We start from the raw sequence: 17,489 nt of genomic DNA on the forward strand, positions 1-17,489 counted from the left end.
TAATTTCTTACTGGATTGTCTTAGCATTTCCTCTGCTTGTTAACTTCTGGTTCTTGATTGCATTTTTCCTGACATGTAACTGGAGGTCCCTTTCTCTGTGTCCATCTTGTACTTTTTGTGTGATAACTATAGTTTATCCTACACTAGGTGATGTGTTTTAGAGGCCTGTGTGGACCACTAGCTTCCCGTTCCCATCCTACAAGGATGGTGTCGTCTTTACATCTGCATCAGAGACCTTCACAGAGCACTAGGGACATACTAGGTATTTCATAATAGTTCTTTCAATTGCTTAAAGACCAGGAGAAGTTTTTAATCAATTCAAATAGCGTTGAAGCATAAAGTGATATATTACTTTCCAAGAGAACTAGGTCTTTTCCTTCCTGCATGGCACTAGGCAATTAAAAAAAAAGAGATGTATGATCAGAGACAAAAGGAAGACTAATTAAAGCACATCCCATTTCCCTGACTATTCTTTGCCTTTAATCAGATTAATCTTAATGAAAACTGTTCAATGTCTTTAGCACAGTAACAACAAACAGCTCGATGGGAAGAGGTATCAGCAGTCATTCGTTGGAACCCAACACTAAGTCAGAAATAGCACATGGATGTCAAGTTCCTTCCAGTTCAGATGCATTGGTAGTGGTTGCCTAAACACTGTAACGATAAGGACTTTAAGACCACTCCAGGGTTTCAGGGGAAGCGTGCCATGATTGATTAGTGATGTCTGCCTTGGGCATAGATTAGGGGATGATTACCTCCCTGCCTAATATTTCTGATCCTGGGCTGGTCTTGCTTTGTGTTCAGATTCTGGGGTGTTATCTGCTATCAATGAAAGATCAGAAGGTCTGTTGTGTAGTCCCAGTCCTTCAGGAAATACTCCTGGGGAACACACCTCTCTGCCTGCTCTCTTGTTATCTCTGGTTCAGAGCCAGTGCCTTGGGCGTAGCTTTTAAGAGCTCCAGTCCAAACTATGACGTTGATGCTTTACTCAGACCTTCTGACTCTATACTTTGTCTCTGACCATGGATAGTATCTTTCTGACCTTTTGGTTCTTTGATGGAACCCCCATTTCTTTGGCATGATAATTAATTTATTCCCAAAGGTGCTTAAATTAGAAATCAGGACATATTTAGAAAGTGTCATTTGTTTAGTTCAGTTCAGTCGCTCAGTCGTGTCTGACTCTTTGCAACCCCATGAAGCGCAGCATGCCAGGCCTCCCTCTCTATCACCGGAGCTCACCCAAACCCATGTCCATTGAGTCGGTGATGCCATTCAGCCATCTCATCCTCTGTCGTCCTCTTCTCCTCCTGCCCTCAATCTTTCCCAGCATCAGGGTCTTTTCAAATGAGTCAGTTCTTCGCATCAGGTGGCCAAAGTATTGGAGTTTCAGCTTCAACATCAGTCCTTCCAATGAACACCCAGGACTTATTTCCTTTAGGATGGACTGACTGGATCTCCTTGCAATCCAAGGGACTCTCTTATTGCCTTTGTAGAGCCAATGGGTACAAAACTTGTCTTCTTGACCATGTGTAAGAAACGAAATATTGGCTTACCTAGAAAGTTCTCCAGACAACTGGCTAAAAACCCCAGATAAACACACCATCTATAGGGTTTCCCAGATTTGGGCAGGGTAACCTGTATTCTCCGTCCCTGGGTGCACACACAAGTTTTTGTAAAGATATGCCCACAAGCCAAGCCTGTTTTCCATGAATCTGTGAGACTGCTCTCACAGATTGTACCAGTGTGCAACAACAGGATATCAGAGCACTTCTCTAGACAAGCTAGCTCTTGCTGTGCTATTGTTCTACCATTTACAGTGTTTCCTTGAATCATTTCAGTCACATAAATTTAATCCTTAGATAAGGAAACGTTATTTTATGGCTAGAGTTTCCCTCTTCCATCCCTGGCCACGTCACAAGATCCTCATTCTAGAAGTCACAAGGTTAGCAAGGATAAGAGAAGACAATGATCATATTCTGTGCCCTCCTTAACAAAAGCAAAAATCAAATTCATGAGGGCTGATGTTTTGCAAGACAATACTTCTCATATTGTGCTAATGTACGTACTCGTACTTGATGCTGTGCTAATGAACTCAACTGATGAGAAGTTTCACAAAGATGTCGTTAATCAAAACAAATTCAATTTCCTGAAAGAGTAAACAGTTATTACTGAGCTCATTGCTTAATCTGTCTTTTTTTGTGTGTCTTATAACAATGGAATTCTTCTATTCTTCTATGAAATACTTCAACTCTTAAATCTAAACAAAAATGGAAGGACTGTGATTTTGTATGTTTTAGGTTGGCAATAATGCCTTCAGTGTGATATCTTTTTGCATTTTGCAATGTGCTGCCTTCCACAACTCAAATTTCATGGTTTCATTTACAGAAGAAAAATATTTTTAATTGATCACTCATGCTTCTCTAGCCATATGCCTACCACAAAGGCATGCACATTTTCATACAAAATTCACTGGTTCCATTTGGCAATTGAGTACCTTTAACTGTGTGAATCGACAATGCAAAACATCATAGTCCATTGAGAATACACTAATAGAAATATATGCCTTCTAAACCCTGGTGTACAAAGCACATTGCTTAAAGCCAGCTTAATTATTCCTGTAATCCTGTTCTCCCAATGCAATGTCTTTTAGAACACTTAGAATCAGTGAATTCAAATCCTGAAAACTTCTATACTTCTCAAGTTTTTTTTTTTTTATTTTTATTTTTTATTTTATTTTATTTTTAGACTTTACATAACTGTATTAGTTTTGCCAAATATCAAAATGAATCCGCCACAGGTATACATGTGTTCCCCATCCTGAACCCTCCTCCTTCCTCCCTCCCCATTCCATCGCTCTGGGTCGTCCCAGTCACCAGCCCCACGCATGCAGTATCGTGCATCGAACCTGGACTGGCACTCGTTTCATACATGATATTTTACATGTTTCAATGCCATTCTCCCAAATCTTCCCACCCTCTCCCTCTCTCACAGAGCCCATAAGACTGTTCTATACATCAGTGTCTCTTTTGCTGTCTCGTACACAGGGTTATTGTTACCATCTTTCTAAATTCCATATATATGCGTTAGTATACTGTATTGGTGTTTTCTTTCTGGCTTACTTCACTCTGTATAATAGGCTCCAGTTTCATCCACCTCATTATAACTGATTCAAATGTATTCTTTTTAATGGCTGAGTAATACTCCATTGTGTATATGTACCACAGCTATACTTCTCAAGTTTTTAAGTGGGTAAATTATACCCCTGATCTTAACTGACAAGATTCAAAGTCATGACCAGAAATAATAAATGAAATGGTAGAGACCTATATTGCCAAATATTCATTAAAACAAGGCTCATCTATAGAACAATTGCAATGATGCCTGCCTTTCACATTTCTCAAGCATAAATTTCCAAGAAAAAGATTTCATGTTTTTAAGCTGTTGCATGGGTAATAATTATCACGTCCATAGACTTTGATGCTGCACATCATTCCCCATGAACATGTCCATGGTTATCAACTTACTGGCATACACTGCATTTCACTACTCCAACTGGCATGTCACTATTCCTCTGGCCCAAGGATAGATAAAGTAATGAAATGATATTCAAGTTGGTTTCACAGTACACATGTGTTATGAATTTGAAACACATTTCTGACACATACTATGCTCCTTGAGCATATATTTTAGAAGAACTTACTCTAAGGACTTCCTTTTATGACTCAAATCATAATCTGGAACCATTCACAGTCCTTGGTTTTAGAATACTATGTGGTTTCATTTTCATTTTAAAGACAGCCCAAACTTCTAGCTGCTGAATCAAACCATTTAGGGGAAAGACATATTTTCAGTTGGAAAACTAGCCAAAGTCCACTAATCCCTTCTATGATTATACAGAGAACAGAAGTAACAATGTAAGCAGTCAGATTCAACTAATTTGAGAAGCAAGGATATGTAAATTTGTAGACATTTCGACTTCAGTCCTTGTTTTCCCCATTTAGGGCACGAAGTCCTTGAATGTTTAATAGACTTCTCCAAAGTAGCATGGAATCAGGCTCCACATCTGATGTGCTGACCTCTCATCAAGCTACACTTGCACTCTCTCTCTAGAGCATGCCAGTGAGGGCTTAGTCCCAGTTCTGGTTTCAGCTGTACCAGCCAATCAGAGCCAACGTCAGTGAGGAAAGGACAAGACAGCTCATTAAGATCAACCTGTTAGGACTGCCCAATTTGCATATACCCACAACCATACAGGGGTAAGCACAGAACTCAGATATATATAAATCACGTTCAGAATCAACACTGTAGCACTGCATGATCTGCCCACATTCAGATCTCCAGATAGACACACACTGATTGCATTAAGATTCAACATATTACAACTGCTAAACTTACTGACCCATATAAAACATGTAACTATATGATGGGAGCATGTATACCAAACATACCTTGGACCAATATAGTAAAGCCCAATCATTTTGAAAACTTTGAACTTTTATGGCTGAATATAGCTAATCCAGCTACATTAATTCCATCATTTGAGACAATTAATATACATCCAGCTGTTAGGAGCCTAGAGTAGAATCAACATCAAAGTTCTCCTATATCCACCAATTTAGAGATCCATGTAAATATACATGTTGTATAGCTCACATACATGACCTAATCCACAAGGAGTGCCTACACAGCTGCTACGAAGAAAGAGAGCTGGCAACGATCACCCTCATCCTTGGGAATAATGGACTATGTCCCTCCTCTCTTATCCTGAGGAAATAGGTATGAAAGAAGAGGGAGTGGGTAATGAATGAATACGAAGGCTTAGTTGAGACAGATTATTTTATGCTGGATAATCTCTTGCTACAATGAATCACTCTAATAAATTAACTTGAAAAGACTTACCTTTGGTTGGTTTCCAGTGGAATGAACGTAGCTCAGCTCAATGCAGGTTTTAGACTTCTGCAGCATCCATCTGTACTAATTCAGGATTTGTCTAGGCTTGGGAATATCATTCTACATTCTAAAACCTCTCGCTCTATACATTCAATCTGGTTTCAATATTTACAAAAAGAAACACGTCTTTGAAACGTGTGGTGTGGTGTGCATTTTCACTTACCTTTTCCGCTGATTGAGCGGTGCCAAAAAAAATTGGAATGAAGGCAAGCCAAACTATACATGTCGTGTACATGGTGAATCCGATGGGCTTGGCTTCATTAAAGTTCTCTGGGACACCCCGAGTCTTGATGGCATACACAGTGCACGTGACCATGAGAAGGATGCTATATCCCAAGGAGCAGATGATCTGTAGGTCCGTAATGTCACACTTGAGAACCCCCCGGGCCTGCTCGGGGTTCATTGTCTTATGTTCATCATAGTCTATGATGATATTAGGTGGGTCAACACCGAACCATATGAAAACGCCGAGAAGCTGAACTGATATTAAACTGGAAGTGATAGCCAGCTGTGACGTTGGGCTTATGAGTCTGGGGGCTGTCACTGATTTCTTGCCCTGTTCAAATATGCGATAAATCCGATTGGTTTTGGTCAAGAGGGCTGCGTAACTGATGCACATACCCAAGCCCAAGAACACTCTCCGGAAAGAACACACTGCCACGTCGGGTTTGGCTATCATCAGGAAGGTGATGATGTAGCAGAGAAAGATGCCCGTCAACAGAACGTAGCTCAGTTCCCGCCCAGACGCCCGAACGATGGGAGTGTCATTGTAGCGGATGAAAGTGGCCATGACGAATATGGTGGCGATGATTCCCAACATGGCAAGAAAGACGGGGATGACAGCCCAAGGCGAGTGCCACTCCAGTTTGATGATGGGGATATCCTGGCAGCCAGTTCGGTTTTCATTGGGCCGCTGGTCGTAGGGGCAATGCTGGCATGTCATCTCATCAAACTGGTACTGGTAGCCGTCACAGGGCTCACAGGTCCAGCAGCAAGGAGTTCCCTTCTGTGTCTTCTTTCTTTGCCCGGGCTTGCAGGGCATCGTACACACAGAGGCGGGGATCTCCCGGACTCCTTTACCCCACTGCATGTCCTCTATCTGTAGCAAGAAATAAGGAGGTGAAACAGGTAGGTTAGTTAAGAGGAAAAAACAACCAGCAATTACAGCAACATATGAGACCTGACGAGGTAAACTAATCCCAGCTGGTAGAAGATACAACTAAGATTCGACCCCTACCATTCACTGTAGCATCCTCATTCTTCCCGACCCAGGGATCGAACCCGGGTCTTCAGCATTGCAGGCAGATGTTTTTCCGTCTGAGCCACTAGGGAAGTCCTCCTAATTACTATAGAGTGTGCCGAACATGCCTGATTATAAGAATCCCTGTGGTAGCTTTCAGAAGTACAAATTTCCCGTTCTCACCTAGAACCCCAAAATAAGAATATCCTGAAAAGGAGCCTTTGGAGCTTTATTTTCAAGTACTCAGAAGATTCTTAAAATTAGTCAGTGATTACTGACACGCTCTCTACTGCCGTCTCCTGGATAAGAAGTGCAAATGTCCCAAGTTAAGTTAAAAATCTTTTATATGAAATGCTACATTCATTTCCTTTATTAGATGCTTTAAAAAAAAAGTGTTTTTCAGTTCTTTTGGAAGATATGTCAGAGCTGGCCACTTTTTCTAAAATTCTGTAAGCACCACTGCCATTTCATTGAGAAGTTTCGAACTGAATGAACCTATTCTATTTCCCACAGAGGAGTGATAAGGTTCATTATCAAAAGTTTTAATTGTAGCTCTGGAAGCATTTGATAAGAAAATAATACAGTCTGGAAACCTCTAAAGATTAGCCATGTACCTATTTGAAGATGAAATTTAAACTGAAACACTATATCCTAGAGGAAGATGAAAGTATGCTTACTTAATTAGAATACTGGCTTTCTGGAGGGGAATTCATAATTAAAAGTCTTCTGAAAAGTAAAGGCATTAGATACAAATAAGAGCTTTATCGCTGGGATGACATCTCATCTTTTCCAGCACAGCTTCTATTATTTTTATTTTCCTGATATCAGTCCTCTGAATTTCATCCCCACCACATGCTTACTGTGAGATATTGGGAAGTTCTTTGACAATTACCTGGAGGGGTTTTTACAACCCAGTATGCTGAGCCTGCTGCACTCAATATGCCAGCAAATTTGGAAAACTCAGCAGTGGCCACAGGACTGGAAAAGGTCAGTTTTCATTCCAGTCCCAAAGAAAAGGCAATGCCAAAGAATGCTCAAACTACTGCACAATTGCACTCATCTCACATGCTTGCAAAGTAATGCTCAAAATTCTCCAAGCCAGGCTTCAGCAAGTTGTAAACCGTGAACTTCCTGAAGTTCAACCTGGTTTTAGAAAAGGCAGAGGAACCAGAGATCAAATTGCCAACATCCGCTGGATCATGGAAAAAGCAAGAGAGTTCCAGAAAAACATCTATTTCTGCTTTATTGGCTATGCCAAAGCCTTTGACTGTGTGGGTCACAATAAACTGTGGAAAATTCTGAAAGAGATGGGAATACCAGACCGCCTGACCTGCCTCTTGAGAAACCTGTATGCAGGTCAGGAAGCAACAGTTAGAAGTGGACATGGAACAACAGACTGGTTCCAAATAGGAAAATGAGTCCGTCAAGGCTGTATATTGTCACCCTGCTTATTTAACTTCTGTGCAGAGTACATCATGAGAAACGCTGAACTGGAAGGGGCACAAGCTGCAATCAAGACTGCTGGGAGAAATATCAGTAACCTCAGATATGCAGATGACACCACCCTTATGGCAGAAAGTGAAGAAGAACTAAAGAGCCTCTTGATGAAAGTGAAAGAGGAGAGTGAAAAAGTTGGCTTAAAGCTCAACATCAGAAAATGAAGATCATGGCATCTGGCCCCATTACTTCATGGGAAATAGATGGGGAAATAGTGGAAACAGTGTCAGACTTTATTTTTGGGGGCTCCAAAATCACTACAGATGGTGACCGCAGCCATGAAACTAAAAGACGCTTACTCCTTGGAAGGAAAGTTATGACCAACCTAGACAGCATATTCAAAAGCAGAGACATTACTTTGCCAACAAAGGTCTGTCTAGTCAAGGCTATGGTTTTTCCAGTGGTCATGTATGGATGTGAGAGTTGGACTGTGAAGAAAGCTGAGCGCTGAAGAATTGATGCTTTTGAACTGTGGTGTTGGAGAAGACTCTCGAGAGTCCCTTGGACTGCAAGAAGATCCAACCAGTCCATTCTAAAGGAGATCAGTCCTGGGTATTCTTTGGAAGGACTGATGCTGAAGCTGAAACTCCAATACTTTGGCCACCTCATGTGAAGAGTTGACTCATTGGAAGAGACTCTGATGCTGGGAGGGATTGGGGGCAGGAGGAGAAGGGGATGACAGAGGATGAGATGGCTGGATGGCATCACTGAGAGTTTGGGTGAATTCCAGGAGTTGGTGATGGACAGGGACACCTGGCGTGCTGCAGTTCATGGGGTCACAAAGAGTTGGACAGGACTGACTGGCTGAACTGAACTGATGCTGAGCCCCACTCTCGTATTTTCTGATTCACTGGGACTAGGAGGGGACTTGAGAGTATGTATTTCTAACAAAATCTCAGATGGTATAGCTAGAGATTCTCTATCTGTCACATCTTGTAAACACTGACATGTTCCAACCTCCCAGTCACAGAGACTGCATCAGGAATGGGGTCATTATGGCATGATGCAGAATTTAACTTTGTTACTTTTACAGAGATTACATAGGACAAAAATCTTTGCTTTTGCTGGACTTGCAGTTTCCAGGATATATGGATGTGGTGTGCATGGCTACAAGAAGAAAGGCATTTGTCAGAGAAGGAAGCCAATGTAAAGGAAAGCAGAGCAGAGAGTTGAAGAGGACTCTCTATCCATGAGCTTGCTTAGGCTCCTGGATATAGCTGTGCCTGAAGCAGGTTTTCCATACATTGTGTCATTATGTGAGCCAGGAAATTCTGTGATGCTTAAATACTTTAAATTGCATTTATATTACTTATCACCAAACGTCCTGACTCCAGGAGTTGGTGAGGGACAGGGAAGCCTGGCATGCTCCCGTCCATGGGGTCGCAGAGAGTTGGATGTGACTGAACTGAACTGAAGGGTCTTGAAGAATATACCAACTAATAACTTCAGTATCTGTAATCTGCAAAAAAGATTCACTTAAAAGAGAAAAATACAGAATAAATTCCAATGAAAAAATTTGGCTGATAATCCCCATATCTAGTTAATTAAATTTTTATGATATTTGAACTAAAATATAGATTAGAAAGATACTGGAAAGTCTGAGACTTTTTAAAAAAATGCCTACTTTTAAGAGATAAGGGGGGGTTACTAATTTATTGCACAGTGAAATTCCATTGCTGTGTTAAAACAGGATGCAGTGTATAGCAGGGTGTGATATTTCCATCAAAACTTGAATGAGAACTACATTTAACATCCAAATCAAATGTAGTTAACTCTGGAAAAAAAGAATGGTTCAAACATTAAACTTTATAAAATATAACCTTCTAGTGGTTGAATTTAAACTTTAATCAGAGACCCAAGAATCTTCCGATGACTTCTATGAACTCATTTGCATGAACACAAAGCCCAAGTCAGCACTAATAAATCTAACTAAATTTAAAACGTAATCATTTCTTTCTCAACATCATCATTTTTGAGCCAGTCAGTCACTGGCAGCTGTCCCAAAATCATAAAATTAAGGAAATAATTTGTAATAAGAGAGAATGAGACATGCATTAACTTTATAAATGTCCAATTTCAAGAAGTGGGAGCCTAAAAAAATTGCTATTATTAATACAAATGTTTCCAAATGTCAAAGTAAAAGGCCCTACTCATGATCAGTAAGAAATATTAACAACAACAACAAAAAACTTACAAATAAATTTCGTTAGCTAAGCTTGAGATGGCCTGATTCCAACATGAGTGAAAACTAAAATGTCATATGATTAAACTTGATCTATGGAACAGATGTAGGGCTCAAATATAAAAACAAATTATCATTATATGTAATATTTTAAAGCCAATTTCAAGTGTTGCCAGCTTGCAACCCCCTCCTCCTTTCAAACAAAATGGTCAGCAAAGTTGAACAGATTTTCTTCCCTCAGACTTAACCAAATATATACAAAAGCTATAACCACAAACATTACATTGACTGATTACTTAATTTGTTTTCAATTTTCATTTAAAGTAGATCTCCATTCAATTTAATTGTATATATTAAAGCAGCAAAGTTGCCTCTTGCTCCAAATGAACAAAAGTCTAATTTACTTGCTTTGACAACAAGAATCATTATTGAAAATATAATCTATGTTCCATAAATGGACTGACTAACCTTTAAGAACTCCAGTAAGTGAGAATTTTGTTAAAGCAATACACATGATTTGTCTATATCTCTACCTATCCACACAAATTCAGAGCCTTGTTTAATAAGAATAAACAGCTGCAAATGGCATGGGCACCTATTTAAAAGAGAATAATAATTTAGGGCTATGGATTTGTTGTTGTTCAGTCACTCAGTCATGTCCAACTATTTGCAACCCCATGGACTGCAGCACACCAGGCTTCCCTGTCCTTCACTATTTCCTGGAGTTTGTTCAACTCATCTCCACTGAGCTGGTGATGCCATCCAGCCATCTCATCCTTTGTCAAATACTCGACTATAATGACAATTGACTTTGTCAAAAGGCTAGCAAGAATGCAAATTTGAAGTTTGCTCTGAACTATGCAACAAAACTGTGTTTCAGTTAGCCAGAAAGCAAAATAAAATTGTAGAAAGATGAGAAAAAAAAAGAAAATAGAAATCTCAAAGAGTGCCAGGTGACCAAAAAGGGAGGATTCCAAGCCCGGTGCCCACAGATGAACTCAAAAGGAGGAAGACTTCTCTTCCCTGGCAAGGACTCAGCCAATGAAGAGCCAAGGACCCTTTGCCCTCCAACTTCCTTTTCCCCACCGTAAAAGTATTCTCCTTCCCTTGCTGTGTGGGGTCTTGCATGTGGCTTGCCATAGTTTCAGATTTCAAATTATAATTCCCTTGTTCAAATAAACCCATCTTTGCTGGAACAATGTATATCAGTCTATTTCAGGTTGACAAAGACTAGAAAAAATGTTAGGATGGTCACCATTATCTTCTGTAGAAGACAGTTCTAAATTCCCTGATAAGGATGCATCTCCTTCCTGGGCACCCAAAGTTTATGGTTAATGGAGACTGGACCAGCTCAGTAGCTGGCTCACGGAGAAGGCCTGCTGAGATCTCAGTTCTTGGCAAGAGAGCTTGCTGTAGAGCTAGTACCATTAATTAGCACCATGCGTGGCACATAGATTTTTATAAATAAGCAAATCAAAAGTTTAATAAAGAGAAAGTTAGGCAATTCTGGCTAATGAAAGCAAAAATAAGTCTTTTGTGGTGTCCAAGCAAAGTGTTCTTTACTCTTTAAAGAAGAGACACGAAAAACTGACATGGTGTCATCAGTCTTTGATGTGTACAGATGTGAAACATGGAGCTGAAGCAGCCGTTTTGGCACCACAAAGACACAAACTGAAGGAACAAAGCCAACATGCTGAGGCTAGTAAAAGAAACCAAAATGGAATTTGTATCTTTGATGGGGTTGAAATAACTTTCTAGGGTCAACATGGAGCCACTCCTCTATGGGGTGTCATGCTAGTAAGCCAACACTTACACAACTTTCACATTCCTATAAACAAGCTTCATTCAGCCAGGAATGCAGTATGTCCACTTAGCCATTAGCCAATCTTCAAAGGCTGAGTGAATTCAGGAGCTTCTCACCCCAAAAAGACTATGTAGGCTGATCAGATAATTTTTATATGTCTTTTCCTTGTTCTTCATTTTTTATCCTATAGGAGCTTTCTGCTTTCCACTCCATTTTTCAGTTCTCTGAAAGAAGACTGTCCACAAAGTGTTAAGTGAAGTGTGCTGGTACCACCTAAATTGTCTTCTTTAATCATTTTTTAACAGTGGCATCATGATGTCAACCAAATGAACCAATACTGGTACCACCCAACCCTGAATTGTAAACATGAAATGATCAACTTCCCTTGGTTAACCAATACCTCATGGGTACCCCACTCCTTACAGTCAAACACTCTAACTAATACACTCTTTCTTATTTCTGCATCTGGTATGTGAAGGCCTGAGACTAGTGGACAGTTAGCCAATAATTCAAGCTCTTGCATGAGTAGTAGAGAGTTCCAGAAGAAAAGCAAACTGTAATTCGTGTGAATTACACGAAATCAGAAACACTTGGTTTTGTCTCCTGAAAGCACTCAGAAAAGAGGGTGGGGAAGACCTGGACTCAGAAAATCAGCTGTGACCCCACTGCTTCTGGCTCATACAGAGACAATGAAAAAGCACCTGTCAGCTGAAGTTTCTTAGCACGTGTGCTGGCAAAGAAAAAAAGGGTCTGGCTCTATACTCCATAGGGGGTGCAGAAACCTTATAATCACTGGAATTTTAAAATAAAACCCAATGAGTTTCTGTCTTACTGCCAAATGCAGGAATCAAACTGAGAGGATTTTTATAAACACTGTTCAGTGCATCCATTTTTATCTAGAAGAGATCTGTTCCTTTCCCCATACAGACGTTTTCTCTTTGAAAGAAAATTGTGTCACTCCAGAGATATTTTCTTCGGTGAAATTCCATTTGCATCTTTCCAGCGCATACTCGGTAGAGCAGGCTGGCTGGTGCTTTTATTGCACAATTCCCTGCAATATTATTTTTGCTTATTAAAACTGTAACAGAATGAGCTAATTTAAAAAAGAGCTTTCTATTAAAACTCCATTTGTTCATTAAAATATATTTGTCCCGGCTAATTTACGGGAAAATCTTTTCAGGAAAAATGCACAGGAATGTGGAACACTTAACACTAGAAAAGAACCAGCTTTAGGTTCCAGTGTGGAGTGGGTAAGGGGGAATGGCTTTACAGGGAGTTTTGTAGCATGTTTATGCCTTTTTTTTTTTTTTTTTTTTTTGAGACTCAGTCCTGATTGTTAAACCTTAGGCAGCACGACTGGACTATAAAACAGAATTTCAGGACTGCTATAAACACACTTAATTCGGATACTACGTATTCGAAATGTGTAATTACTTGTACAATTCATCATTTTTAATGTACTCAAGGAAGAAAGTACCATACACTTGCTTCATAAAACTGTACATAAAAGATTAATACATAAAAGAGTATGAAAAGATTGGCTTTTAACTACAGTAGTCACTGGGCATCCACAGAGGGACTCAGAGCTTCATCTCACTATCGGGTCCCTTGAGCTCTGAGATGTAGATAGTTCTGTATTGTTACTGAGACATTTTTTTGTGATGTTGTTCCCAAGCTTGCTTGTACATATGAATCACTTGGGGATCTTCTTGGGGCAGCATTGTGTTTAAAAGCTCCTTTGATAATATGTAGACAAGTTTGGGAACTGATGAACTATACTCTCTGAAGGGCTGGGGTTTGGAAGAAAATATTTGTGTTGTTTAGAGAACCTAGTGACCGCAGGCTTCTATTCTTGACCTTACGATGCCCTCGCTCTTTTAATGCACTTTTAATGAAAGTCTGAGAAGGTCGCCTAAAATGTACAGTTATGCTCTTTTTATGATTTAATGGGAAAGTATGGAGCTGTAGTGGAATTACAAATTTCCCCAGTTCAGAAAGGTCTCCAGACTTATGTTTCATAATGTTACTGGCCAAATAACAGAAAATGCCTACAGAGGCCCAGCACATAAACAAACGATGTGGGTGGGAGTAAGAAATAATTCTTGCTCCAAAAAACAAAGGCTAAAGGAACACAAATCAAATTATATGTCCATATAAATATATATATTAAATTACCCATCAAGAACAGATTTCATAACAATTCTGCCTAAATGATCTGCATTTACTGTTTCAGTGCCTGCATTTTCCTTAAACACAATGGAAAATGGGGTAGTTCTTGTTACATTTGCATAATTAAAAGCTCCCAGACTGACTGAACAGTCTACCCCTACAGTAACTGTAGATTTCTCTTTCTTCATCAAACCTTTCTATCCCTCTAATTACAAAGGGTTGACTTGACTTGGCTTGAGAACTTCCTTTTATTTATCTTTTCCCCAGAAGAATCAGCTTTCTGTGGAACCTCCAAGTTTTCACAATGTTGACATGCTTCAAAAATATCATACACTCAGATGGCCACACTGAGCTGACACTGGTCAGCTATCTCTTTTGGAAACAATACTGCCAGGAGAGGAGCCATTTCCTTATAATTTACATGCTAACCACAAATCATTTCTTATTTAGTCCCTCTCTGGGGACACAGTTCTCTAAATGATGCTTACCAATAAACATTAGGCATTTAATCGTGCTTTATTTATTAAAAACAACTGAAAGCAGTTTATTTTTTTTTTTAAAGCATAGACTTAAGGATAATGTATAAGACAAACATATTCACATATATGCCTCAAAAATACCTCAAACAAGCTTGGTCAAAACTGAACTCATGATCTGCACCAGGGACTGGCCAGCTATGGCCCCAGTGAGCCAAATCCTGCCCACCATCTGGTTTCATGAGTAATTCTATCGGACCCCTGTCACTACACTGTTCATTTACATATTATCTATGGCTGACTGTACGCTACAATGAGAATGGAGGAGCTGTGAATGCAAGGCCTGTAAAACCCAACTTATTTACTATCTGGTCTTTTGCAGAAAACACTGGCTGACTCAGAGGAAATGAAAAGAGAAGAACAAAGCCCTAGCACATTGCAGATTTATCAATCCATAAATCAGGAGTGGTGTCATCCTAGACCTCTTCCCTTCCTTTACTCCCCCTCCCATATCCAAGTGACCAACAACCTGTGCTGGATTTATCTCTTGTCATCACGTACATTAATTAGTTTATCCAACAAACTGTATAGTAAGTAAGCTTCCTGGGTCAGGACCAAAGGAGTCAAAAATGAACACTTTCGAGAAATGAATTCTCTTTTCTCACCTTTGTTATCACACTTCCTCTGCAAAAGCATTCTGTGGGGTTTCTTGGCCTCCCTTTCCTGCTGGCATTTTCTAATCCCATCCTCTGACTACAGCTAGACGGATTTATGTGGAGATCTGACCAGGTCATCTTTTTGTTTATTCCTCAGTGACTTCTTCTTGCTCTTAGACCTGCTAGCGAGTGTTGTCTGTCAGGGACACACAGTAGGTGGCTTCTCCCGGCTGGCTACGTGAGTCCCAGGAAGCATCCTGTCCCACAGAGCCCCTTCTGCTGTCACGGGATGTTCAGCAACTCCTCGACCCCCTCAACTCTTGCTCAGGACACCCACCCGCACTGGGTTGATTCCTCCTTTTATAACCCCTCATGGATCCCTCTTCAAAGACTCTAGCACCATTTGTAATTATGCAAATATGCGACTCATTAAAGTCTGTCCCCCAACTCCTCTGTAAACTCCATGAGGTCAGAGCTTCTGTCCATTTATTCAGTGATGGATGCTCAGTATCTGAGAGTGGACTCAAGGGCCCTGGCAGGTGAAAGAGGTGAGAGGAAAGATTGACCCCTCCTCTAGAAGGGATTTTTCCCCAGCCAAAATTGCAATTTTATGCACTTTTATTGTAATTAGACTTGATGAAAGGATCCATAAGGACTTATGTGAGTCTCATCTATTTTTTGTTCATTTAATACACACACATCTATAGAGTGTACATTTATACTTGAAATGTCCTTGGCATTTTGAGGGAAGAAAGGGAATTAAATCTGGAGAACTGAGTTGCTAGGTAGTGGAACATAATTAATACACCATGGAGAGTGAAAACAAAAACAAAAACAAAAACAGCCTGCATACAAGGACACAACTGGGTTTCAATAGGTCGCTGACTGTTCTCTGTACATTCTCCTCTGGTAAACTTTGCTACAGCTCAAAATAGAAAGAACAGGAGCTACGAAGTCAGCCTTTTCTGGGTTCAAAGGCAGGCTTCGTCTCTCCAGACACTGACCAAAGGCAAGTCAACAACTTGGAGCATCCATTGCCCAACCTTATTTGTTATGACTGAGACATTTGTTATAAAAGAGATAACATGTGCAAGGCAAGTGCCTGAGTAGCTTTCTAAATAATTATTATTTTTACTGGAATGTTATGGCTATGATATTTTGGTTTCAATGATCAACTTAATCTAGGCAAAACCTTCAAGATGGCCACTATCAGGCCTCACCTCTCTCTTGAGCTCTTATTCTTACAGTCACATAGTATCAGCAATTAATGTAATAATGGCATTTCAGACCTTGTAAGTATTGCCTTCCTTCTCATTTTCCAAATCTTACCACACACGCCTTGGACTCCAACAGACATGGGTTCAAATCCTAGCAGAGTGACACTGGTCAAGCCATTTGAGCTTTCTGAACCTTATTTTTTTCATCTGTGAAACACAGTTTTGATTTGTTCTTGTTCTTCAGTCAAGGCTGTATATTGTTACCCTGCTTATTTAACTTACATGCAGAGTACATCATAAGAAATGTTGGACTGGATGAAGTACAGGTTGGAATTAAGATTGCCAGGAGAAATATGCAGATGACACCACCCTTACGGCAGAAAGTGAAGAAGAACTAAACCTCTTGATGAAAGTGAAAGAGGGGAGTGAAAAAGCTGGCTTAAAGCTCAACATTCAGAAAACTAAGACCATGGCATCTGGTCTCATCACTTAATGGCAAATAGACAGGGAAACAGTGGAAACAGTGAGAGACTCTATCTTTTTGGGCTCCAAAATCACTGCAGATGGTGACTGAAGCCATGGAATTAAAAGACACTTGCTCCCTGGAAGAAGTTATAACCAACCTAGACAGCATATTAAAAAGTAGAGGCATTACTTTGCCAACAAAGATCCATCTAGTCAAGGCTATGGTTTTTCCAGTAGTCATGTATGGATGTGAGAGTTGGACTATAAAGAAAGCTGAGTGCTGAATAATTGATGCTTTTGAAATGAGGTGTTGCAGAAGACTCTTAAGAGTCCCTTAGACTGCAAGGAGATCCAACCAGTCCATCCTAAAGGAAATCAGTCCTGAATATTCATTGGAAGGACTGATGCTGAAGCTGAAGCTCCAATACTTTGGCCACCTGATGTGAAGAACTGACTCATTGGAAAGGCTCTAATGCTGGGAAAGATTGAAGGCAGGAGAAGGGGACAACAGAGGATGAGATGGTTGGATGGCATCACCGACTTGATGGATATGACTTCGAGTAAGTTCTGGGAGATGGTGATGGACAGGGAGGCCTGGCATGCTCCAGTCCATGGGGTCACAAAGAGTCAGACACCACTCAGCAACTGAACTAAACTATTCTTCAGTCACATGGTCCTGTCCAACTCTTTGTGACCCCATGAACTACCTCCTAGAGTTGAAACTGAGGATGACTCTATGGGGTCCTGGAAAGAAAAGCCTTTCTGTGTCCGTTCCCTGAAATCCAAAGGGCAGATTCAGATTATAAATAGGGAAGGGACACATTGCAGAGATA

The 17,489-nt window shown here is 40.2% G+C and overlaps 1 protein-coding gene across 3 annotated transcripts in view; it reads right to left on the reverse strand.

Annotated features, from left to right (window-relative positions):
• GRM7 (glutamate metabotropic receptor 7) overlaps positions 1-17,489 on the reverse strand; it is a 946,213-nt gene that overhangs the window by 196,049 nt on the left and 732,675 nt on the right. For all 3 annotated transcript variants that reach the window (XM_044934328.2, XM_025272826.3, XM_044934327.2), the window contains exon 8: positions 5,114-6,049. In XM_044934328.2, coding sequence (XP_044790263.2) covers positions 5,114-6,049 — 936 coding nt within the window. The remainder of the gene's footprint in view (positions 1-5,113; positions 6,050-17,489) is intronic.

The sequence above is a fragment of the Bubalus bubalis genome, chromosome 21, assembly GCF_019923935.1.
Source record: "Bubalus bubalis isolate 160015118507 breed Murrah chromosome 21, NDDB_SH_1, whole genome shotgun sequence".
Taxonomy (NCBI): Eukaryota; Metazoa; Chordata; class Mammalia; order Artiodactyla; family Bovidae; genus Bubalus; species Bubalus bubalis.